The following is a 24,473-nucleotide window of genomic DNA, read 5'->3' as shown; positions in this document are numbered from 1 at the left end:
CCAAAAGATGGGAGTAACCCAAGCATCCCTGAGTGGATGAAACGAAATATGGTGCGTACACACAATGGAATATTGCCCAATCATGAAAAGGAAATTCTGACACATGCTATAACATGAGTGAAACTTAAGGACATTATGCTAAGTGATGTAAGTCAGTTACAAAAGGACAAATTCTGTATGATGCCACTTACAAGGTGTTGAGAGTAGTCAAATTCATAGAGACAAAAAGTAGAATGGTGGTTGCCAGGTGGGGGGAGGTAATGGGACATTCTTGTTTAAAATGGACATAATTTCAGTTTAGGAAGTTGAGAAAGTTCTGGAGATGGATGTGGCAATGGTTGTATAGTGACATGAATGTACTTAATGACAGGGAAATATATGCTTAAAATGATTAAAATGGTAAATCCTGTGTTACATATATTTAGCACAGTGTGTGTATATATTTTTAAAATTTTCCAAAAAGTTAAAGCCCAAAACTGTTCCCAACCAGCAGATCCTTATCTGCTGGCCAACCTGTAGGTTGCAAAAGCACTACTAAGACTCCTCAGGGATACTAGAACATGGTGCTGGGACCCCTAGCATGCCACTATGGAATAATCCCCTTCCCAGGGACAAGAGCACTTCTTCAGGACAAGAAAAGCCATTTGCTTAATGATCCCACAAAAGTTTGGGAACCACTCCGTGGGCTGAGAATTTGCCAAGGATATATGCATTATTCCTATGATCTTGAGTAAGATGCGACCAGAGAGAACATTTAATAATAACTATCTTTAAACTAATTCTTGTTTATTTTCCTTACTCCCCCAAAACAGCAGATACCTATATGTGTAGTGATAGTTCGAATAACACTGGACACAACAGGGTCAAAATCCTCTGTGGGAAGGCTAATGTGCTAGGGGTGAGCGCCAAGGACCTCTGAGCAGGCATTCCACTCCTCTTCAGCCATTCTTGAAAGAGCTGGGACATTTTCACTTTTTAATAACTGCCAGACTAATCATGGTGTATAGCACCACGATTAAATATGTGCTTTCTTTTCCCCTAGTGAGGTGAAGCACCTTGCCACATGATTACTGGCCTTACTGGATGACTTCCAGGCACTTTTGTTTGAAGCCTTTGCCTACTTTCTATTGTGATGTTTGTCTTTTTCTCCTTGGAGTACAGAATTCCTTGTCTGGACTGATTCCAAACACTGTTTAGATTCTCTTTCTCTCAATAATGCAAGTCCATTCCTTTCAGGGGGGATGGACTGGCCTAGGAGCCTCTGCAATTGATTTTGAACTGACAAACCTGCAGAGAGTGTTTGTGGAAGCTTTAACTGGTTGAAGATTGCAATTAACCTTTTCCAAATGGGGGTTACCTCCTGATAAGTTACCAGACCTGGTAATAAGCAGCTTGCCCCTGAGGCCCCTGCCAGGTAGGTAGGACTCTTCTGCTTTATGAGAGGAGGAAGAGAAACTTAGCCTCCCTACTCCTACCAGTTCCAGGAAGTCTGGAACCTACAATGGTGTCAGTGTAAAGAGATCACTGATGGTACCACTACCATCCTGGCTGCTAGGTGGAGGCCCACAGAGGCAGCTAAGAAGGCAGCAGGTTCTGCCAGCAATAGCCTCAGGGGCCTTGGCTCAAGACTCCCCAGGCTCTCTTTCCACAAAGAGGGATGAACTATTTTAAGGAAGCCAATGACAACAACCAAAACAACAACAACAAAAAAAAAACTGTTGACAACCAAAATGTCCCTTAATGACCATTCATTCTCAGCTTTCAGAACATTAGGAGAAATTCAAATGTCCCAAGAGAATAAATTCTCCTTTTCTGATTTCATTTCAGGTTGCTAAGCTCTCCAAATTTATCCATTTCCATTTTAATGACTTCTTTTCCTGTTTATACAAGCACTCTAATGTAAATGAATCTTCAAAAGAAGGATGTGGAATGGAGATTGGGGGAGTTTGGCTGCAAAGTCCTAAGTACAGTTTTCTTATTAGAGGGTAAGGGAGTTGCCACATCATTGTAACACCACTCCTAAGCTCAAACCTGGCCCTGCCTTCAGGAGCTGCCAATCTAGAAGGGCAGTGGGGGGCAGATAATATAACTCGAGAGCTGAAAGTTATTTGAGAAGCTGAATTTAACTTCTGAATTATAACCTGGCATTACTGTAAAATCTGCTAGGACAGAGTGTTTAGCTCTGTGTAGAGAAATTCTTGGCTCTCATGGACAAGCGGTTTTCCTGATCCAACAGAGGGAAGAAACCATTCAATATGTATTTTTTAAATGTCTGTCATGTTCCATGGATTTTCCTATACACTAAAAATAAGATAAGGGTGGGGAACGAATTTTTAAAATGTGCTGTGATGGAATATTATACAGCCACAAAAAGCAATAGAATTCTGACTCACGCAACAACATGGATAGATCTTGCAAACATTAGCTAAGCTAAAAAGCTAGACACAAAAGGGCAGAATATGCACTTATGTGACAGACCTAGAATAGGCAAAATCATAGAAAGAAAGAATAAAGAATATCAGAGGTGAGAGAGGAAAGGGATTTGTGGTTAAATAACTTCAGAGTTTTCATTGGGGATGATGACATAGTTTTGAGTGCTATACAATTCTGAATGTATTTAATGTCACTGAATTATACACTAACAATGGTTAAAGAGAGAAATACTATGCTATGCATATTTTACCATGATGAATTTTTTAAATGTAGAACAATAGGGCTGGGAATTGCAATGGGAAGATAAACAAGACCCTGCCATTTGCCTCATGGAGCTTATAGTCTAAGAGAAGGGACAGAGAGGTCAAAAGGGTGGCACAAACAAGAGTGAAAGTATACAAAACCAAGATGAACTTCTGGGTATAGGTGGCAGATTGGACACATACCTTGCTCTTTCCTGAAGCCCCACCAACATGACAGTAAAGGGACTTTTATACAAAAGTATAAAGCTGCATGGATGGGGCTCTGAGGGAGGGGCAGTAACAACAAAACACAGGAGGTTGGAGAGTGTCGGGGAACATTAGATGTGTTAGAGGAGCACTGAGAAAATCGAGTTTCCCAATAGTGGAGGAGACCCAAGCCCCCCCAGTCTCTATAATACACCCATTAAAAGCTTAGGAACCAGATGTGCCATGTAGCTTAGAAGGCAAGGAAGAAGAAAGGGATGACAATGAAGAAGGATGGATTGAAAGTCTGTTTAAGAAGCAGAAGTCCAGAAGCCCTCTCTACTGCAAAAGGCTGGGACATGTTCCTTCTACCTAGTAGAAGGCTGGAGGCTCCTTCTCTAGCCCTAGAGGGTCTCTGGCCTTACAGAAACCAGGGCAGAAGACAAGCAGAGTGTCAAAGACAGAGAGATTATGTAAATACCACTGTACTGGACCCCTGTCCTCTTATTTTCTGGGTAGAAGATAAGAAGAAAGTTTTCTGGGGAATCTGAGCACCCTTAAAAGAATGACCTAAAGACACTACCATGAGGGAATTATCTAACAAACAGTTAAATTGGGTCATCCTATTATGAAGTTCAGCAGAGGAGCCCCTCCTACAAACTCAGAACTTGCTTAGTCTTCAATCTTAAATTATAATCAGGGGGGAAAAGAAAAATTTGGAGAAAGTAGGGATGATGCAGAGAGAAAAAAATACGACTTAATATATTCAGAGATAAGAGAAGTTATTGTAGCTGTAAAATAAGAACAGGATGTGGTAAAACATTAACTTGCGGACCAAAAGAACTCTTGTAAATTCAAATGATAAGAATAGAAATTGAAGGCTGAACAGTGGCTGAATAAAAAGATTAGATAAAAATCTACCAGAAAACGAACAAAATGGTAGAGGTAAGAAATGGGAGGAAATATGTAAGAAAACTGGTAACCAGTCCAGGGTTCCAATGTCTTAATCATGGGAGTATCAGGATGAAGGGGGGGGGGGAGGTTGGGTAAGAGAAAAATCACTAATGAAACAATACAAGAAAATTTCCTTGTAATGAGGAACCCAGATTTCTAAAGTGTTAGAACATACTGGGTGCCCAAAATAATGGATTAAAATAGAACACACAATGGCACACTGTTATGAAATTTCAAAGTATTAGGGGAAAAAAAAAAGAAGATACTATAACTTTTCAGAAAAAAGTAAACATGTAATAAACCACAGGTGATAAGCCAAAATGTCTTTAGATTAGTCCAACAAATCCAGAAGATAAGAGAGCAATTAATTCAAACTTCTGAAGGAAAATAATTTTTAATCAACAATTCTATACCCAACCAAACTACAGAGCAAGTGACAAAAGACACATTTTCAGATATGCAGTCTGAAAGCTTACCTCCTGTATTTTCTCCCAAGGGAATTACTCAACCAAAATGAGGGAGTAAAGCAAGAAAGAGGAAGGTGTGGGATAGGAGAAACACAAGGCCAGGCAAAGGAAAAGGCAAAATGACAGCTGTGTAACCAGCAGAGGGTGCAACTAATTCAGAGCAAAACTGTCAGAAAGTTCTGGGACACATTCCTTCAAAGAGATGGAACTGATAAGCTGCTTTATGGATCTAACTCTTTTGAGGAGATTTAGGAAACTGGAAGAAAGCTTGGGGTAGAATTTGTGGGAAGTATGTAGAGAACAAAGCAAACTCCATGGAAAACAGATGACTCAGGAAAAGAAATCAAGGTTTATACAATGGCTTATTAAAGAATGGTTGGGCGATGGATCAGGAAGTATACATATGTGTAGGGGGCAGAAGGTGGACAAGGATCAATCTTATCATCATCCATAGTGGGAAGCAACAGATACAAAACTGAAAATTTTTCTAAGGAGCAACACAAAGTTAAATTTCAACAGAACTGTCTAAGAGTTGAAGATGGTTACCTCTGGGGTAGAGGACAGCTATTTTTTGGCAACAGACTTAACAGACTAATTTGTAAACTCAAAATCATGAGTTTTTTTTTTTGACAAAAATGAAAATGAAAGAAAAGGTACATGGTACCAGGTACCTATAACAGCAGCAGAGCTTTAAATAGGAATAGTGGCTCTGGGCTGAGACCTGGAGCTTGAGCAGGGTTCATAAGGCTAGGTGTGGAGGATGCATTCCAGCTAGAGACCAGCTGGTACAGTGGTCTGGGAACAAGGAGATCAAGGAAGAGCCCAGTAGAGATGGACCCTTGGACAAGGGCAGTGGTAAGGAGTTGGGAGGAAGGAATGAATGGATTCATAATAACTTGGGAGGAAAAACTGACTGGACCAGACAATATATTGAGGCATACTAGGAGGGTGGGCAGGAGTTCCTGGCTTCTTTGTGTTTTGACAAAGAGTTTTCTATAAATGAGAAAAGAGATTAAAAAAAAAATTAGCGGGGCCCTCCCTGGTGGCACAGCGGGTTAAAGCACTGCACTGAGAATCTAAAGCCGCTTCCGCATGAGTTCGATTCCCGCCTGCCCCGGAGGTGACCACATGGCGTGGCAGACCTCTCCTGACCAGCCCACTGCTCCCCTCAGCAGTGTACTTCATCGATCTGCCTGTTCTGCTCCCCACTCTGTCTCTGGTGAATCCTCTCACCCTCCGCATCTCTGGCCTGTACCCCAGTTCTGTATGAATAAATAAATAAATCTTTAAAAAAAAAATTAGCGGGCAATCTTGGCAATATGGAGATAATACACTACTGTTTGAAAGCAATAGAGAAAGCACCCCAAGAAAGACTTACTCCATGCTTCCTGGAAGCAGACAATGTTCACTCCACACATTGCAGCCACCTCTACAATGGCCTCTATGCGTCTGTGAATGGCAGAGACCTGGCAATTAAAAACACAAGTATAAGAACCCATAGTTCCATTGGTTGAGAACACTGTCAGAACTCATCCCAATGTGAAGCTCCCACCCCGCCAGCTATAAAAGGATAAGTAGGGTGGGGAGGTTCAGAAAGTCATTCTCATCAGGTCCAAAATTTGCATAAAAGTGAGTTGCAGAGGCTCTGGGTCCCACACAGACTTAAACACTGCTTTGTTGAATCTATTTCTTTACCTGGAGAAAGGAGGGCATACCATCTGCCTAGTGAATTGCTGAGAGGAGTGGGTGGAAAGATACACACTGTTTACTGAAGAAGGAGTTTTACTCTGTGGGCTCATCACACACAGAGGTCACCCTCCATGGTTAATTTCCCTCACTCTGGACACAGTTCATGTTCTACCATCCTCATTCGAGGGTTCTGGGATGCCTTGTCCTGCCACCGCTTTCTTCCTGTGGGTATCTGATCATAGCATGCCTTTTCTATAACTTGCCTTTTCCAGCTGTGCCTGTGTCAATTCCTCCACCCACCCAATCTTCCCTGATGTGTCATCCATATCACGTGGTGTCCACAGAGGGGCAACTCTCCAGAAAAAGCTTTGTGTATCAAGGTACTATTGGGCTCCCAGCCTACATGGAACCCTCACAGCAGCACCATTCCCATCGTGCTGGCTCATTCTTCTGCTGTCACTCCCATGACCTCATGCGCCCCTTGGGGGCAGGAGGAAAGGGGCCTCATCTTCTCCATGTCCTCGGCACACGCTATGGTTCCCAGGAGACATTCACAAGTGCATATTCAAGGAAAGACCACAGAAAACAAGCTGGAAGCCCAGCAAGCACAAACTCTTTCAAGGCTGCCTCTTCTTTCGGGACTACACACACCAGTCCTTGAGGGTGAGCTGCTGGACACTGACAAGTGCAAAGCATGTTTTAGGTGCTGTGGGGATGAAAGCAGCACCTTGCCCCTTATGCCTGACAAAATGAGATAAGGAGAGGAGACAGAGTCACAAACAATCTAAAGACAAAAAGGGAACTGAGAACCAGGAATGTTTTAGTTCAACAAAGTAAAGGAAGGATCAACATAACAGATGATGCAGAACCTGAGTAGAAATCCAACTGGCTTTAGTGTTTGGAGGTTCCCTGAGAATTAATTCTTATACATGCTGTATGCCGAGGAACGCTCCACAGAAAAGCCTTGAGAGTTTGCACAGCTGGAGGAATACTGTGAAGAAATGTATTCAACAAATCACTTGCGTCAGTGGCAACATGTTTCTTTAGGGAAGTACAGCTGCTGTCACATGTATATTAATCGTAAGATGATAAACAAATGGCTATCATATTTCTGAAACCCTGCAGGCATCATCAGTTGACAAATGTTGGGGTGTAAGAGTTCCTGTCTTTAGTATCAAGGCAGAAGAATACAGGGACTGACAGGGACAGTCTTAACCAGTCTGTGCTGGGGGGTGGCCTCCTGACTGAGAGGCAGAGTTCCACAAAAAGAGTGTGAGCCAGCCAAAAGAGTACCATGGGGAAATGGAGCAATGGATCAGTCACAGGAGAGGGAGGAGAGTAGGAGGTGGAAAGAACAATCAGTGAGGAAAGCAGAGAAAGAAGAACCAGAGGAAAGAGCCAGAAGCACAGGCTGGAGGGCAGGGCCAAAGCAGAAGCATCAGGTGAGCCCCAAGGTGCTACAGACCCAGAGTGAGGCCAGCCAGGGACTGTGGACATGTTCAAAACACAGAGAGGGGCACAGCCAATTTACGTATTTATGGTCCAAAGAGGCCACACCTGTTTTGCCACAGGGGCATCTGCAGGGAGGGGAATTTGGTTCTGAACAAGCCCCACACGCACAGTCCGGGGGCGCCTCAGCTGTTCCTCTGCTGCCTCAAAGGCGTATCCCTGCAGCTCGAAGTCCCCTTCCAAGGCAGCATCGAAAGCCCTGCTGGGCAGCTCCAGCTTCCTGAAGGGCAGAGAAGAGAGCGGGCAATCTGCATGAAGTCTGCTGAATTCAAAACTTCCCCAGTCCTCTCCAGTAATTTATCAGGGGTAAAGGAAGTAGGAGTTCCTGGCAAGAAGGCATAGAGCTGTGGGCCTGGGGGCTGAGTTCAGGCCAGAAGGCTGGGCTTGGTCAAGGGGATGAGGCTGAGGGAGGACACAGCAAGGCCGAAAAGGGACTCATATTGAGCCTGGACTTCACCTGACCAAGAAGGGAGGCTGTCAAGAGGTTGATGCTTTTAAAGTTGCTGAAATCAGTGCAGGGATTAAAGTCCCAGCAGGCAGCACAGAAGGGAGGGTATGAATTCCCAAAAATGTTTGCAGACTAGGATCAGAGGGTCTGCTAAGTGTGGGGGATGGGGTAGGCTGCCATGAAGGAGGGGCTACTGAGAACCAGGCCTAGGAGGCAGCTGAGCGGAGAGGCCAGGAACTGATTGCATAAACATGGGGCCTATGGCACTCTGCCACTAAGGATACAAGTCTCTGGTGACCCCACCACCCTGTCCTGCTGCTGCTCCCACTGGGCAGTGTACAACTCCATGCCCAGTGCTGGGTGGGCTTGGCAGGACCCAGGTGTCTGGACCAAAGGCCCAGTGCTTATCCTGATTTGTGGTTTATTAACAAAGGCAAGTGGATTATTTATAAAAACCTCCCACTAAAGTGACCAGTGGCCAAACAGCAAACACCTGATGACTGTTGTGTGCTGGGTGTTGAGGTGAAACCGCCAGGGGCAAGGGACATGGCCTCTGGCCAGGAAGGGCTTACCATCTAGGGACAAGATGGTTATGAAATACCCAGAGAACACATCAAAAAATAACCTGACAGTCATTATCTAATAATAATATTTCTCTCCTACTTTAAATCATTTTCTTAAAGACATTTCTTTCAAAATCACAGCCCTGTCAGTCCAAGCCCCCTGTCACCACCCCCTGCCAGGCGATTTTCCTGTGACGGCCCTGACAGCTCTGAGTTCGGTTCCGCCCCTGACAATCAGCCTGCTTTTCAACTAGTCAGGGTTCCATTTCTTTAGTAGGTTAGAAATAGCAGCAGTGCCCACACTTTGCCTCCCCTTGCCAAGACTGCATCAGCGTCAGCCCCCGGCCCCCTCCCCCCTCTCAGTCAGAGAGCACTGCCTGACCCAGGCAGGCTCAATAGGACAAGTCACTTTATTGGACACAAAGGGTGAAGGCTCTGTGAGTCTGTTTCCCCTTAGGCCCTTGGGTTGGGGAGCCAGATTGGCTTTTCAGTGAGTTCCTGGCAGGCCCTGTCTTCAGCCTGCGGGCGCACCCCGGGGAGGAGGGCAGGTAGAAGAGCTCTTCTCAGGCTTGTAAGTCCAGTTGTGTCACCTTTGCAATATCCTTAGTTTGGGCCCTCTCAGCCCATCCATTGCCCACAGCTGTCCTTGCTCCCTATCTTTCCACCACCATCAGTCCTGTGACTGCGTGACATGAAGCTCAACCTCCCCGCCTCCTCGCTGTCTATGCCAACTGCTGCCTCCAGCTCTCCAACTTCTAGTCCTCTTTGGACTCATTCTCCTGGGCCTGAGGGAATGCAGAGCAGACTGCTCCACTCTCACAGAGAATCGGCTCTACCTCTCCTCAGCACCCCACCCCTCCTGTCTGACCACCACCTCCAAGGTTTCCCTGCCCTCCTATTACCCAGTCAGTCCATCACCACGTACTGACTTGCTTCATCTTGGAGAACTCTACCAACCTTGAGCTCTAGTCCATAAACATCTGGCCCCCAAAGGCTTTTTCAGTCACAGTGTGGGTGAACTAAACTAGTGCTTTGTTACAAATGTGACACATGCACATAGGGTAAAAAAAATCAAACAGTGAAACAGAGGATCAACCGGAATATGAATTCTCCTGCCCATCCCAGTCCAATCCCTAGTCAGGAATCTTAGAGATGACCCTCTTAATGACACTTTATGTAGCTTGCCAATGCTTTTCTATCTACATGTGTGTCCCACCTACAACAGCATCCTTCTGTATGTTCTGCTCTTCTGCTTGCCTTTTTAATTTAATGATTTACATGGTTTGGGCATCTCTCTACCTCCCACATACTACCATACCCATCATTAACGTTGCTTGAGTCTCTCCCATAAAATGCAGGCATTAAAGTGGGGAGAAAGTCCCTCTTATTCCTTTACTTGCGCTCTCTCCTTTCCCCTTCCCTGAAGCCCTCACTCCCGTCCCTTCCTCAGCCCCTTGTCTCCCAAGGATACCTCCCAATAGTCTTCTCCTTGTTACCCTCATCCTAGTAGATATTACTGCACCACCCAAAACTCTATCCCTGCTCCATGCAGCATCCATGCTACGCCCTTTAGGACCCTCCTACCACGCAGCCTCACTTTTGGGGTCTCCCACATAATGACAGTTTCCTCTGGTTCTTTTAATATCCAAGGCTCTCCAGAATTCCACCTGGGCCTCTCCTACTCTGCAACCCAGCCTCCACCAACTGGAATAACCATCTATCTCCAAGACAACTCTCTCCTGAGGTACCCCCACCCAATGGTCCCTGTTGTTGGTTGAAAGATGGCCCTGCAAAAGATATGTCCACAAACATATGGAACCTATGAATAGGTTGATAATCTGAACTTGCTTGGTTGATAATCTTTACCAATGTAATTAAGGATCTCAAGATAAGTCCATCCTGGGTTATTCCAATGAGCTCTAAATTCAATGACAAGTGTTCTCATAAGAGACATCCAAAGGAGGGCAAAGGGAAAAGAGAAAGTCATGTCAAGATGGACGCAGAGTCTGGAGTGCCACTGCCATAAGCCAGGGAATGTAAGCTGCCAGAAACTGGAAAAGGGAAAGATTCTCTCCCAGGTTTCTGAGGGATATGGTCTTACCAACACTTCAAATTTGTACTTTTAGTCTTCAGAATACTGAAAATAATTTTCTTTTAAGCCATTCAGTTTGTGGCAACTGGTTACAGCAACCCCAGGTAATACAGCAGCATCCCCAATTCAACCCATCAGCCTTCCCCAAAGCTGCTTCTCACCAGATGAATGCACCAGTCACCTAATGGCCCACACCAGAAGCCTGTAGGATCTTGATCTTGTGCATCACACCCACTGCTATCTACACTGCTGCTGACCTTCCTGTGACCTCTGGAACTTTTCCACCTCTCTGTCTCCAAGAACAATGCTTTCTCATTGTACACATGCTCTTTCCAAATTCTTTGAAAGCCGCAACCACCATCAGATGAGAGCCTCAGCAGAGTGTACAGAATCCCCAGGACCCACCTCATTCACTCCCACCTCTTCTCACAGCACTCCAAACTCCCTGTCCCCAAATGGGCTCCTCCATTGGTGTGTGCACCTTGGCCTGAAGCCCCTGAGGCTGTTCTATCTCCAGGCCAATGTTCCATCTCCTTCAGGATGCAACTCAAGCATGTTGCCCTGGAAAGTCTTCCTGACCTGCTCCCAACCCTGCATCTGTAACTCTCTCCAGCTCTTCCTGCATCTTTCTCTCATAATCGAGGGCAACCACCAAAAGACAGAAAGCCCCTGAGGCAGAAACTACTAGTGCCAAAGAGAAATGTAAACACTTGATGAATGGTCATTGAATTAATGACTTCTTCCTTTTAGCAGTCCTAAAATTGAGAGCTCATCTTCTCTGAGGATGTCACCTGTCTGGCACAGGCAAAAGCCCTCATTCATTACCTCATTCATTTACTAACTATCATCTTTGTGTTGGGCACAGCAAGTAACTGGGAGAAGTGGTCTTGTAAGGAGTGTAGCAGGAATCCGGAGAAGGGCCTGAGGGTCTACCAGCCTTCCCAGAGGGAACATGTCAGACTTGGCGGTGAGAAATGAGCAGTTTAAATGGGAGAATAGTTTTTAAATAATCAATAATTTCCTATCTTTCATTTGCAGTCCTGTTCATAGTCAAATCCTACCCCATCTCAAGGAATAAGCAAATATGAAGGTTTATAACCTAGAGGTAAAGCCTGGATGGACTCAGTGGTGAGTGGAACAGAATCAAGGAAACAGGAAACAGGAAAAGGGGAACCACTTACTCCAATATTTGAACCAAGCCCCAGGATTGATCAATGGATGGGGCTGTCATTTCATTATTCCTTATAATCCCTTCCCACCCTGGAGCAATCCAAATGCTCACATAAAGTGCCTCTTGCAAGGTAGTCCTTACCTTGATCTGTAGAATGAGCTCCACTGAGCTTCACAGGAAACAGCTCTTTTCCTAACACTCTTGTGCTTTATTTCTGACACCTACGAGTTCTCGCTGTTTCTTCCCTGAGAGAGCATACCTACACCACCCTTAAAACAAATGTATTCCATCCCTAGAAACTGTAGCCTGAGGCACCCTAGTTTTGTGACACCTTTGGGAGCCTCAGCTCTTAGAGACTTGGCCCACAATGAGTCTTTATAGGTTGGTGGAGTGGTACTCTAGCAAGAGCCATGGGAGAGGCCCGGAGTCACCCAGTACTTCTGGGTGAACAGCCCTTCGTACCACTCCCAGGCCTATAGGCAGTTGTTCTACACTTACTACCCACTAGCAGTAAAAACACTCCTGGATCTCAGGTCTGGTCACCCTGCAATAACTCTACAACAGGTGGTGGGAATCGCTGTTCTAATATACATTTCTGAATTTCAGACAAATTGACTAGGCTTTTGCTTCAAGGTCACTGCCACAAGGTCAGGCAGCACGCAATCTGGCTAGATGGAAGGAATCTGGCTAGATGGAAGGAATCCACACATGGGCAAGGAAGCGGAAGGTCTCTTTAGGAGCAGCGTGGGGTCTGAGGTTGGATTTCAGTCTAAAGCCTGGGAAATCCCTTAAGAGTTTTAAGCAAAGGAACAATAGGATATGATTTACATTTTCTGATTGCTACAGTTTCTAGGGATGAAATAAGCTTGTTTTAAGGGTGACACGGGTATGATCTCTGGGGGGAAAAAGAGAACTCGTGGGTGTCAGGGAGAAATAAAGCACAAGAGTGTTAGGAAAAGAGAAAGTGAGTCTACTGAAAAGAGTGTAAGGGTTAGTGTCTTCCAGGTTTATACACCCAGTGTCCAGCAATGCACTGCCCTCAGAAAATTCTAATGATGCACAGACTGGCTGGGAATGGAAAACCATCTGCACTGAGTGAAACCATCTGCTCTGATGTGGTAACTAATTCTTGTGGCTTGTCAGTGGGAAAGGTTCCTTGGCCAAGCAGACTCAGCTGTCTCTGTCTCCAAGGTTCCATCAAAGGCTGTCAGTGCTCCCAGGCAGGGCTGCGTCTGGACAATTCGCTGAAGGGCTGGGGATTCTGGTTGGGGGCACTGACGGAGGCAGACACTCAGAGTACAAGTCTCCCTGTGGGGAGAAAGCTGGTCACTAGAAACAGGGAAGGAGAGTTGGCTGGCCATGGAGAAAGATCCAGAGAACAAAAATCCCCCACTTGTCCCTTCTGGTTAGGGCAACTGAGGGAGAAGTGGCATGTAAAATTCACCTCGTGGTTTAGCAATTCCTGAGTCATCGCATCTCCTCTCACTACCCACCAACTCAGGACTTCATCATCGCTCCCTCAGAGTCCTACAGGTCCCAAATCACTCCCCGTCCTGTCCTCCCCCAGACCGTAACTCGCGGTCCGAAAGCTCCCCCTCATCCCCAGGTCACCGAGTCCCCGACCTGGTCTCCTTGCCATAGAGAAGGCGTTTCACCTCCCGCAATTCTGCGGGTGGTAGGTTCTTCTCCAAGCACTCCTCCAGCGACCCCCATTCTGCTCCTGCCATGGCGGGTGTCCGCAGGCGCCGAAGTCCACACCGAAAACAGCCTTTTGCCCTCAAAAGGAGTGGATGGGGGGGAGGGGAGGTGGAGGCGGGGGCTCGGCCTGCGCACGCGCCCTTCCCTCCCTCTGCTCTGCACTTCGGCCCCCCAGAGAGCCCGACACGCCCCCTCCTCGCGCCTCGCCAGCCTGCAGCCAATCAGAGCTCAAGGGCATCGCCGGTGGGCCCGCCCCTTGGCTTCGCCCCTCCCCCGGCACGCGCCGCGGCACGCCCAGTCCTAGCGCACCTGGGCTCTCAGCCCTCGCGCTTCTCCCGCCTGCCCTGGGCCCAGGTAGCTCCCGCTCCCCCACTCCGCCCACCGAGGCTGGGGCCGTTCTTTCGCGGTCTCACAGTCCCTCGCCTTCAGGTTCCTTCGCTTATAGGCCCCTAGGTGTCGGGTCGGGGCGGAGGCGCTGAGCCCTAACTGGCGCGGCCTCCTGGAGGTCTAGGTAAAAGGCCCACCTGCATTCCCGCTCGGTTGGGGCGCCCTCCGGGCTGCGCCTCCCCCCTCCACAGCCTGGAGGCTGGTTCGCTCTCTGCCACAACTGCGGTGTCTGGTCGGCTGAGTGGGGGCTGCAAGATGGCCCTGCACACCTCAAGACACACAGGAAGGTACCTGGGGTGTTTCAGTGTCCCTACGGGCGGAGGTAACTCCACCGTCTTCCAGTAACCTGCATTTCCGAAAATTCGTAAGCCCAAGGGGCTAAGCTCTGAGCCCTTGCACTGGGCCTGACCGATGCCTTGCGGTGGCGCCCCCGATTCCTAGCTTGGGGGCCTGACCACAGTCCACAGACGCGATCGCTGACACCGCTTTCACCCAGTTAACTCTACAAAATGTCCGGGCGTCCACCCAGTGGACCTTGGGCCCAGCACTGCCCCGGGGGCTTTAGACTGTGGTTGAGATGATCCGAGGCCGCTCCCTCGTAGTTACAGCCAAGTCAGAAGTCCTATTCTCTGGCCTATTTTCAGTACTATTTCCGTGCTTAATTCTAGCAAGGTGGCACTGTAAGGGAACAAATCTCTCCCTTTTCTGGTTTGGCCACTTGCAAATCTTGTGACCCCAGGCAAATTATTTAGACACTCTGGACTTCGTTTGCTTTATCTGTAAAATAGGAATACTGCTACCTTGCAAGGTTGTTTAAAAGATAAGCACAACAGGAGCTAGCTATTGTAAAAGTGGGTGCTACAGGGTCAAATACTTCAGATGTTTTCTGTAAGCCACTAACAAAATTTGGTGAATTGTTTTGATACATGCTAACTGGCAGTTTCTGAGTATCTGATGGAGCTGCCTATTTGAAAACCCGCTTTAACTGAAGGCCTTTTGCATCTAATAAGAGACTCCAATAAGGGCTGTGCACAAATGATCAAGACCCAGTACTTTTTCTCCATGATTTAAGGGAGGGACAAGTTTGAAAAGCATATGAATAACAGCAGATTTAAGAGATACAGAAAAAGTATACCATATGCCATGCAGCTCAGAGGAAAGGGTGATTTCTGGGTTACAAAAAGAAAATCAATGACGGCCTTTTGCAGGCCTTTTGACAACTAAAAGTGCCTTAAAGGGAACTTTCTCAGGCCTGCTCTTATCTTGTGTGAGGTATTTCCTATTTTAGTTAATGACTTCACTACCCACTCATTTGCCAAATCCTTGGGAGTCATCGCCAACTCCTCCATGTTCTTTCTTGATGCTTGTAATCAAGCATCAAGTTCTGCTAAATTTATCTCCTGAATTTTGTTTAAAATTCTTCCCCCTGTCACCTTGTGCCTGCAATCATTATCTTTTGCTTGAATTCTTGCCAGCATCTAACTTAATCTCTCTACCGCCAGTATCTCCCCTTAGTTGTCTTTTTAACACAAGTATCTTACCATCCTTTGTATCCTCTCATTCATTGTCTCCCTATCTGGAATAACTTTCCATCTTCTGTTTTAAGAACTCCTACTCATCCTCCAACGTAGCTCCAACTCAAACATCATGTCTTCTGGAAAGTCTTCTACAATATCCACAGAAAAAGTTAAGACTTTACTAACCCCTCTATGGACACCTCTGTTAGAACATTTATCAAGCACTACTATGTAATTATTATTTTTTAAAGATTTATTTATTTATATATACAGAACTGGGACAGAGGTGCAGGAATGGTAAGTAGTTTCACCAGAGACAGAGTGGGAGCAGAACAGGCAGACTGAGGAAGTACACTGTTGGGGGGAGCAACAGGGGAGCTAAATATTAAAGCTGCTGTGATGTGCTGTGACTTGCAGTGCTGCACTTTAACCGTTGCACCATCAGTGAGGGCCCTATTTATTTATTTTTTAAAGATTTATTTCTTTATGCATACAGAACTGGGGTACAGGCCAGAGGCACAGGTGCGGTGAGTGGATTTACCAGAGACACAGTGGGGAGCAGAACAGGCTACCTGACAAAGTACACTGCTGAGGAGAGCAGTGGGTGAGACAGGAGAGGGCTGCCGCACCATGTGGGTCACCCCCCACCCCCAGCAGGGGATAGAACTCGGGGCAGTGCTATGGCTAGTTTGTAGTGTGGCATCCTAACCAGTTGTGCCACTACTAGGGAGGGCCCCTACTGTGTAATTGTTGCTGAGATCTGGGTCTTGTCTACTTTTGTATCAACAGGGCTTTGGCACTCATAAAGTATAATTTTGATGGGATGGACTCCTCCACTCCATTTAATATTCATTAAATCACAACTTGTGAGCCGAACATTAAAGCAGAAACTATTCTTACATGTTAAGTTGCTTAATCCATCTTGCCTACTGTTGGGTGACATGTCACACTAAGTCATTATAAACAAGTGATTCACAAATATGAAACACCAGAGAAGAATAATAAAAATATTAGACATTCTAAATATGCTCAATCTATTTTTCACTCTTAAATAATAATGGAACACTTCTTTAGATCCTTTTGTAGGTATCATTTAAAAAAGATTTTAAGTTGTGTCCTAGTTTCTTTTTGCAATATTTAGCCAAACCCCAGAAGTTTAAACTGCCTATAAACATACTAGAGTGAGGGACTCTTCCTTGTTTTGTGGGTCATCTCTTTCTGTGACAACATGGCATGGTGGGGTTTCTGGGATATATAATTGTTTGGTAAGTGTATGAAAACATGAGCAGGAAGGGTGAAACACACCACAACTTCAGTATGCTATTTACCTCTGGAGAGGGAGGTGGGGGAATGGGATAGAGGGATCAGGATCACCTGATTTATATAGTATTTTATTTAAAAAAAGATCTAAAACATATGATATATAAACATCTTTTAAAAACCTGGATGTTTGTTGTTATGCTTTTCTTTATGTTTGAGTTATTTTATTAAAATAAATTTTTTAGAAAAAAAACAGCCTTAGACCTGGAGTCAGGAAAACTGCAGGTTAGACTATGTTCCACTATTACTTTAGTTTTCTTCTTGTAAGAAAAGCGGGGGAGGAGAGGAGGCTAGTCTACAGAAATGATCTAGGCCTTCCTAATTCTACTAAAACATGATTTTAGTAATTAGTCATATATAAATTCCTCTTTATGTGTTTAATGTGACAAAAGAGTTTCATTTTAGAGGCTGGTTTTATAATAAGAGTTCTTGTTTAAAATGTTTGTTCTCTGGTGTTACTTTTAAATTCACAGTGTATGTTAACTTTAATCTCTTAGCTTAGGTACTCAAGGTACTGTGGATACTGCTTATCAGCATTCAAAGCACTCAAGTTTTATGACCATCACTGATGAGCAGTCCCCGCAAGGCTTGATCCTGAGATCCCACCTGTCCTCTTTTCTCCTATGAGTCAGAGAGGCTACTATGCTCACGTGGAACAGTTATAGTACAACAAAGCTTTTGCCTCTTTTTATCCCATTTGACCCTCTATATAAATACTGTGAACTATGGGGCAGAGCATCTTGGTATTTGACAGAGTTCCAAGGTAAACATGACACTCACACTTACTGGAAATGAAAATATAGGAGCCAGTGTTTCACTTTATAGTCAAAGGGTTTCCATCTGAGATGACCCGATTTCTAAACAACTTCCTAAGGGCACAATTTCTGGATTAACTTGTCACCGCATGGTGTTCCTTAGTTAGAAGTCACAGTTCTTTTTCTTTGCTAGGGTTTATTTTATTGTTCTTATCCTTATATAGCTGTAATGCCTACATAATAGACATCCTTATGTATGCTTATGTAGTCTCATATGAAAGAGTTTTGGCATAGAGCACTCAAGCTGACAGAAAATGGGCTTTATAGTAGAGCAGAGCCAGGCTAGCCAAAGTGGTGACACAGGAAGTTACTTTGCCTCCCTTTTAGCTACCTGAACTCATTGTGCTTGTTTTTGCTTTGTGTCCCTTTCTTCTCCCCTCATGACTGGCCCTACCCCTCCCTACAAAGTTGCCTTCACTTGCAGTAAACTTTAATAATCCATCTTAGCATTAGCTAACCAACACTATAATGTATTAACCAGTTCCGTTTTAGTAGGGGACTTTTAAAGTGTTTAGAGAAAGAACTTCTGATGGTGTAAGTATCAGGCATGAGAGTGACCCTGGGAGAAAAACTCAGATGAGGAGATTCCACCTCCCAGACAGTATTTTCAGTAGCTTCCTTTTCCCCGGATTATGGCTTATCTGGTGCATTTATTCTTATTACTACTTACACATTCCTTGCACAAGCTCTCATCAGCTCCTAGATTACTTTGGCCAGTTCTTAGTGAGTCCTGCTGTTTCCCAATGTTAAATACCCCCTGGCCTTGGTTCCTAAGGTGATGTTTTTCAGTGCTTTTTCTCTCCTCACCCCACCCCACCACTAGTTTAGGCTGAAGTCTAAGATGGCATAGCATAAGGTTTTCTGATTTGGCCTCATCACGTTATAACTCTTCCCTGGTCCATATTTTGTTAAACAATTTCCAGTTGCATAAATACTCCACACTATTTCAAGCCTCTGTCTTTGATTAGCTCCTTATTCAATAGATACTTGTTACCCAAGCCTTTAGGTTTAATTTAAGTGTCTCCTCTTTAATAAAGCCTTTCCTGGCACCTTCAGGCTTGCCTTCATTCTCACATCTGTGTTGCCTTATGTTGAAATCTGTTAAATTTCTTCAGCATAGAAGTATGACATGTCTTTGAATCTACACTTTTTTTGCATCTAAATGGTGCAATAAGTGATTTATAAAACAAATAGCACCATATAAGTATTTACAAATGTTTTATTTTTATTTATTTTTTACATCATTCTTCATTTTGTGCATTTTTTTTAAAATCTTGGTTGTAATCCCTATGGACTTCCCACCACCAATTCACCTGTCCTGGCCACTCTTCCTACTCCAGTTTTTATCCTATTCCCCTCTCCACCCATAAAATGTCTCTGGTTTATAGTTGTTCATTGTTTTTCTTTTTTACTTTATTACAATTGCTTCCCCCCGCCCCCATCCCCTATGCTCCTGCTATGAGTGAAACCATCCAGTTTTTTTCTTTTTCTTTCTGGCTTATGTCACTAAGCATGATCCCTTCCAGCTCCATCATGTTGCTGCTGCAAAAGGCATGAGTTTATCTTTTTTGATTGTTGAGTAATATTCTATTGTGTGTATGTACCACATCTTTTTAGTCCAATCTTCTATTTTTGGGCTGATTCCATGTCTTCCCTGTTGTAAATAGAGCAGCAATAAACATGGGGGGAGGGGTGCAGATGTCCTTTTGAATCAATGTTTTTGTGTCTTTTGGGTAGACACTTAGGAGTTGGTGGGTTGGGGTTGGGGGGTCATATGGAGGCTCCATTTTTAGCAGTTGGAGAAAGCTCCAAACAGCTTTCTGTATAAGCTGCATTGTACTAGTTTGCATTCCCACCAGCCATGCAGGAGAGTTCCTTTTTCTCCACATCCTTGCCTATATTTGTTGTTGCTAGTTGTTTTAATATGTGCCATTCTCACTGGTGTGAAGTGGTATCTCATTGTGGTTTTAATTTGCATTTCCTAGCCTACTTTTTAAAAAGACCACCCTTAGTTGAAGCAGATTTAGAGTTCCCTTCTTTCAGTTAGACTCTCAGCTGTCTTTGTGCCCTGATCATATGGGACTCAAGTAGTCTAAGTCCTTAAATGACACAACAACAGAACATATGGAGTGGGGGATCCACCCTCAGGGAGTGCTTCATGTGACACAATATACTTACTGGAAGTTGCAGTTTCAATATCTTATGGCTTATTCCTACTTGATTAGTATTCTGGCCCATATTTCCTTGGATTAGAAGTTGGAGTCCTTGACTTAAATTTCTTGAATTATAGACCCCATTTCCAGAAATGTCCTAATTATAGGGAACAGCTGCTTATTTTGAGAAAAAGTGTAGTAGAATAGAAAGTCATTGGATTATATTGGAAAGTACATAAATAGATTCTAGTTCTGGTTTTGATATTAGGTAACTGCAGCTTTAGGTAAATTACTTAATATCTCTTCCTAATTGTTGTTGTTTTTCTTTCACTTAACCATAAGCCAGTTTTATTTAAAGAATCTTAATTAAAACATTCTATCAGCCATTCATGATCTGAAGTTTGTTGTATGACATCAATTTAAACATGGCACACACCATATTTAACATGAAGTATTTCTGTTTTGTAATAAATAAGGTGGTGCCAACTATTACTCATGAGTAGCTTTTTTACGATAAGCTGTCATCTCTGCCCTTTCAGATAAAAAAAGAAAAAAAGAATAAGATCATTTTTGTTCCAGGCATGTATTTCGTGGGACTCTCCAAATACTCCATCAGAGTGTCCTCTTCCTAGGTGACATCTTTGTTCTTGTTGGCATCTCTATAAGAAAATCCAAGGCCTGACCCTTTTGTCCAAACAGACCATGGAGATTTGGCCCAGTTTGCGCTTTGCCTTCCTTTTCCCTGGTGTGGCCCTGGAAACACTTTTGAACAAAAATATTTTCCTTCTCAATGTCACTCACTTTTAAATTGTTTTTGTCATGTATGACACAAGGTTACCCTCTTTTCCTAGTTCCTAAATTTAAAGATACTGGATTAATTTTCATAAAATCTATGATTGTATGGTTAGGTTTTGGCATTTGGTCAGCACTGCAGCAGCTGTTTCCGGTGAGACTTTCTCTTTTTTTTGCTTATTTATTTGGAGGGCAAGCACAAGTAGAGCAAATTTTTGTCTAACACTTAGAGGAGAACTGGTATTTAATTGCTTAAGGCCTGGCATGGGTATGCCATGGGTCTACTGGAAACTGTACTGCACTAGAAGTTCAAGGACCAGGGGTTCAGACTTGGTTCTGCAGCTTTTTAGTCTTGTAGCCATAGATATGTTGTGACTTTTCTGGAACTCATTTTTTTTTTTGTCTATAAAAGAGGACAGTTATACCCATTTTCATTTTCTTTGATTTGAAAGCCTCAACCTAAGCTGAAACATCTTTGAAAGTCTGTTAAGGATTATTTCTATAAGATACTATTTTTAATCAAGGAAAGGGTGTTTGGATATAACACTTTTAATGCACCGGATACTTTTCTTTGAGTTATTTTTCCAGTTATGCTAATGCCTTTGCATTGAATCATTTGCACTGATTCTACCAGTTTTTCTCTATATAAATTTGAGTAAATTTGAAGGCAACAGTCTGAGGCTGTCAAATAAAGCAAAGCTGACTAGCTTAAGTAGAAGCCTAGTCCATGATTCACAACTAATTTGTCTAATCATTTGAGCTAGGAAAATAAGCAGAGACTTGTGTATCACCGTAAATACAAAATCCCAGGTTGAATTTTGGGACCCAAATTTCATGAAGTATCAATGTGTTACAAAACCTTCATTCTGCCTCCTTCCCCTAAAACAGTTACATAAATCTGCAATGAACTTAACAGCAATATATATGGCAGTGAGGGGTATTTAGTTGTCTGTAAGCTCAATGTGAGCCAACAGTGTGTTGTGGCTGTCACAAAAGCTGTTTTAGTCTAAGGTTGTATGTATTATGAGATACAGTATCCAGCACACAAGGGAGGTCACTGTCCCATTGTCTTCTCTGTTAAGCAGCACATACCTGAAATTTATCTAGCTCTGGGCTAGATAGAAGGCATATCAATCATCTTGAATATATACAACAAAGCAAAGCAAACAAACTTAGGGAAGTTACTGTCACTTTATTTAGATATCAGAAGGGGCCGTATATAAGATTTTTATGTTTGCCCCACATGATCCTAAGGAGAGGAGTTAGAATTACTGGATGGGAACTCATGGAGGCATATTTCAGCCCCAAACAGTTCTTTCCAACAGGACTGAAAGGTGAATCTTCAGGAGGTTAAGTTCTCAGTCATTCAGGGTATTCAAGGACAGTCTAGGTGACCACTTGGTGGGAGTGTTATAGAAGAAAGTTAAGAAATCATTACATAGGTAGTTGAACCAGGTAGTCCATTGTTTGTGTATATTGATTTAACATGGACCAAGAAACCTTGGACCAAGGTTTAATATGGACCAAGAAATACAAAGAAACATAAAGAGACCACAGGTTAATATAGGATAGGCAGTTTGTTATCTGAAGACGTGAAAGTAAAAAAGTGGAATCCTACTGAAGAACCAGGTAATGGGAAGATTTTATTATTTTCAGCAGCAGTAGCAGCAGCACTGTATTGGTTTTTTTGGGGGGTGGTTGATTTGATTGGTTTTAAAGGAATAGGAAACATTTTATTATCTAGTATCTGTAGACCTAAAGTTTTGAGACTTAGTAGTGACAGTTAATAGTCCCAGAACAGAGAATGAAACAACTATCTTGTAGTTATAAAGAGCAATTTCAATTTGGAAGTGGTGTAGTTGGTTCTTAATTAGGGGGAATGTCACTGTGTTGGGGCAGGGAGGGAAGGATAGGTCCAGTTAGTACACAGCTATATACAATCTAGAGGTGAAATAAGTATCATTAGATATCTGTTAAAAAGCCAAACAGATTTGCTTATGGTACTCATCATCTTTAGATAATTGGCATCTCAAAATCCTTCACACTGGAACAAAGTAGATTTTATACCCTGATGTTCTCTGTGTCTAATAATCCATCCTGGGTGGCTATTACTGTAGTAACTTCTGTGCCATCACCAACAACCTTACCACTGGCAACTCCTGTCCTTAGTCCCAGAATCAGAGTCCTGCTTCAGATATCAACCTTGCTGCAAACATGGCTGAAGCAGTGTTCTAAACTAACAACTTATCTGCCATTTTTAAGGCATTAGCCTTCCTACACTTCAGTTTAGAAACTGGATCTATATTTATTTCCTTAAATATAGATCTATCTGACATCCCAGTGTTCCATCCCTTTTAAACTCAGTGCCACCAAATACTTGAGTGTGAATTTTGAGTCTCACTTTGGTCTCTGGGCCCTGCTAGCTCTTGCCCAGATGCTAATACAGACTACCTCCTAGATTGCCACTGCTAAATCCCAGGTCTCCAAAATTCACCTTTGGGTCTCTGTGGGTGCTTCAATTCTATAAAAATCAGGCACTCCCTTCATCATCAGCTTTTTTTTTAAGTCCTAAGTTTCTCTCTGATCCAAGGAAGTTAGTCTACCATCTACACCTGGGGAGCCAAATTGACATTGGCCTGTGTCCAGAGCAATCAACAGAAAGTCTTCTTCATTCTCAGGCTCTATGGTCACTTAGGCTCTATGGAAGCACTAGCTTCCTGAACCTGGTGCTACACATTCTGCTGGACTTCCCAGCTGTGCTTCTGGCCGCCTCAGCCCAATCTTTATTAACTGGGTGCTTTTACTGTCCAGAAGAGTTAGTTTTAGCAGTTAGTATGCTACACAACTTGTTTCAGAGGATCTTCTAGCCATATAACATTTGTTCTCTTCTTCATGGTTAGTTGTATAAACATTTGTTGAATGAGCCTGATGTTGTGTCAGGCGCTAGGATCAAATGTGAACAAGTCATATGGTGCTTATTCTTACAATGATAACAAAGGCTCCTATTTTTTTGAATACCTGCTATGTATAAGGCCTTGTACATAGTGACAGACTTTACGGGGACGGGAGGTACATGGCTCAGGGTAGGAAGAAAGCTAGCTAATTTGTGTTATGTACATAAAGTTTCAGACATAGCACATGGTTGGTGCTTAATAAACAGTAGCTGTGTTTACAATGTTAGATGATAACATTACCAAAAGTGCCACACAGGTCCAGAGGTAGGAGAACAAACATCTGAGTCAGAAGGATGTGTGGAGGACATAGGAAGGTCAGTCTGAGGAGAAGGAAAAGCAGGACTACAAGCAGAAAAAGATGGTTGTTGCAGTGTAGCCAGTCTGTCTGGAACATCAGAGATAAAGGCTTACATTGCATCAATGTAAAGGAAGCATACTTAAAGAGTTCTAGTGGCACATGTGCTAAAAGAAAAACTCTAACCATGAAACCTTTTATCATATTCACAGGAGAAAATGATTGCATGAGATTGTAAAACCAAACAAAACCCGGAAGGATAAAGCAAGCTTGAAAATTATCCCATTAAAGTGGAAGGAAGATTGCACACTGCTTAGTCACCTAAAAAGAGAGAGTAGACCTTACAAAATGAGGGATGATTACATCACTTAAGTGAGCATTGATCAATGTGTTTGGCAGGACAAGTGGAAATGTTTTTCTCTTAAATAATTCAAGCCAACATACTCCCAACCCAGTTTCGGATAGTGTGTCTGCTATATATAAATGTATATGATAGTCCAGTGGTGAATGAGTAGAATTTAAAAGAAAAATGAGTAAAAATTACTGTCTGTATAAACTGAGAGTGCGTGAATAAGGCCCTGATGGTAAATACATTATAGCTCAGTTAACATGTCGTATAAGGAAAGAAGTACTATTTGCTTGTTGAACTGGATTAGGACATCCTTAAATCATATAATAATATAATCAGAGAAAATCAGACCTCATGGTTTAAAGACATTTCTAGATTAATATTCTATACCTCTATAAGGTAGACCTAACTCCAAATCTAT

General features: G+C 43.5%; 1 protein-coding gene and 1 pseudogene across 2 annotated transcripts in view; both read right to left on the bottom strand.

The window, feature by feature from the left end:
• The window catches only part of UPB1 (ureidopropionase, beta), a 28,604-nt gene extending 15,037 nt beyond the window's left edge, over positions 1–13,567 (bottom strand). Inside the window, exons 1-3 of one of the 2 annotated variants that reach the window (XM_004680916.2) lie at positions 13,396–13,567; positions 7,547–7,718; positions 5,679–5,766 (exon numbers count right to left, since the gene is read on the bottom strand). In XM_004680916.2, the coding sequence (XP_004680973.1) occupies positions 5,679–5,766; positions 7,547–7,718; positions 13,396–13,499 (364 nt within the window). In that variant the 5' untranslated portion in view covers positions 13,500–13,567. The remainder of the gene's footprint in view (positions 1–5,678; positions 5,767–7,546; positions 7,719–13,395) is intronic. The other variant, XM_012723494.1, reaches the window with a different exon arrangement.
• Positions 13,568–20,151: 6,584 nt separating this feature from the next.
• Positions 20,152–23,497, bottom strand: LOC101625397 (annotated as a pseudogene).
• Between the last annotated feature and the right edge of the window lie 976 nt (positions 23,498–24,473).

Source organism: Condylura cristata, unplaced genomic scaffold (assembly GCF_000260355.1).
Source record: "Condylura cristata isolate star-nosed mole 26May11 unplaced genomic scaffold, ConCri1.0 scaffold00011, whole genome shotgun sequence".
In the NCBI taxonomy this organism is placed as follows: domain Eukaryota; kingdom Metazoa; phylum Chordata; class Mammalia; order Eulipotyphla; family Talpidae; genus Condylura; species Condylura cristata.
The sequence above is the reverse complement of the archived record's forward strand: the minus strand, read 5'-3'. Positions and strand labels throughout refer to the sequence as shown.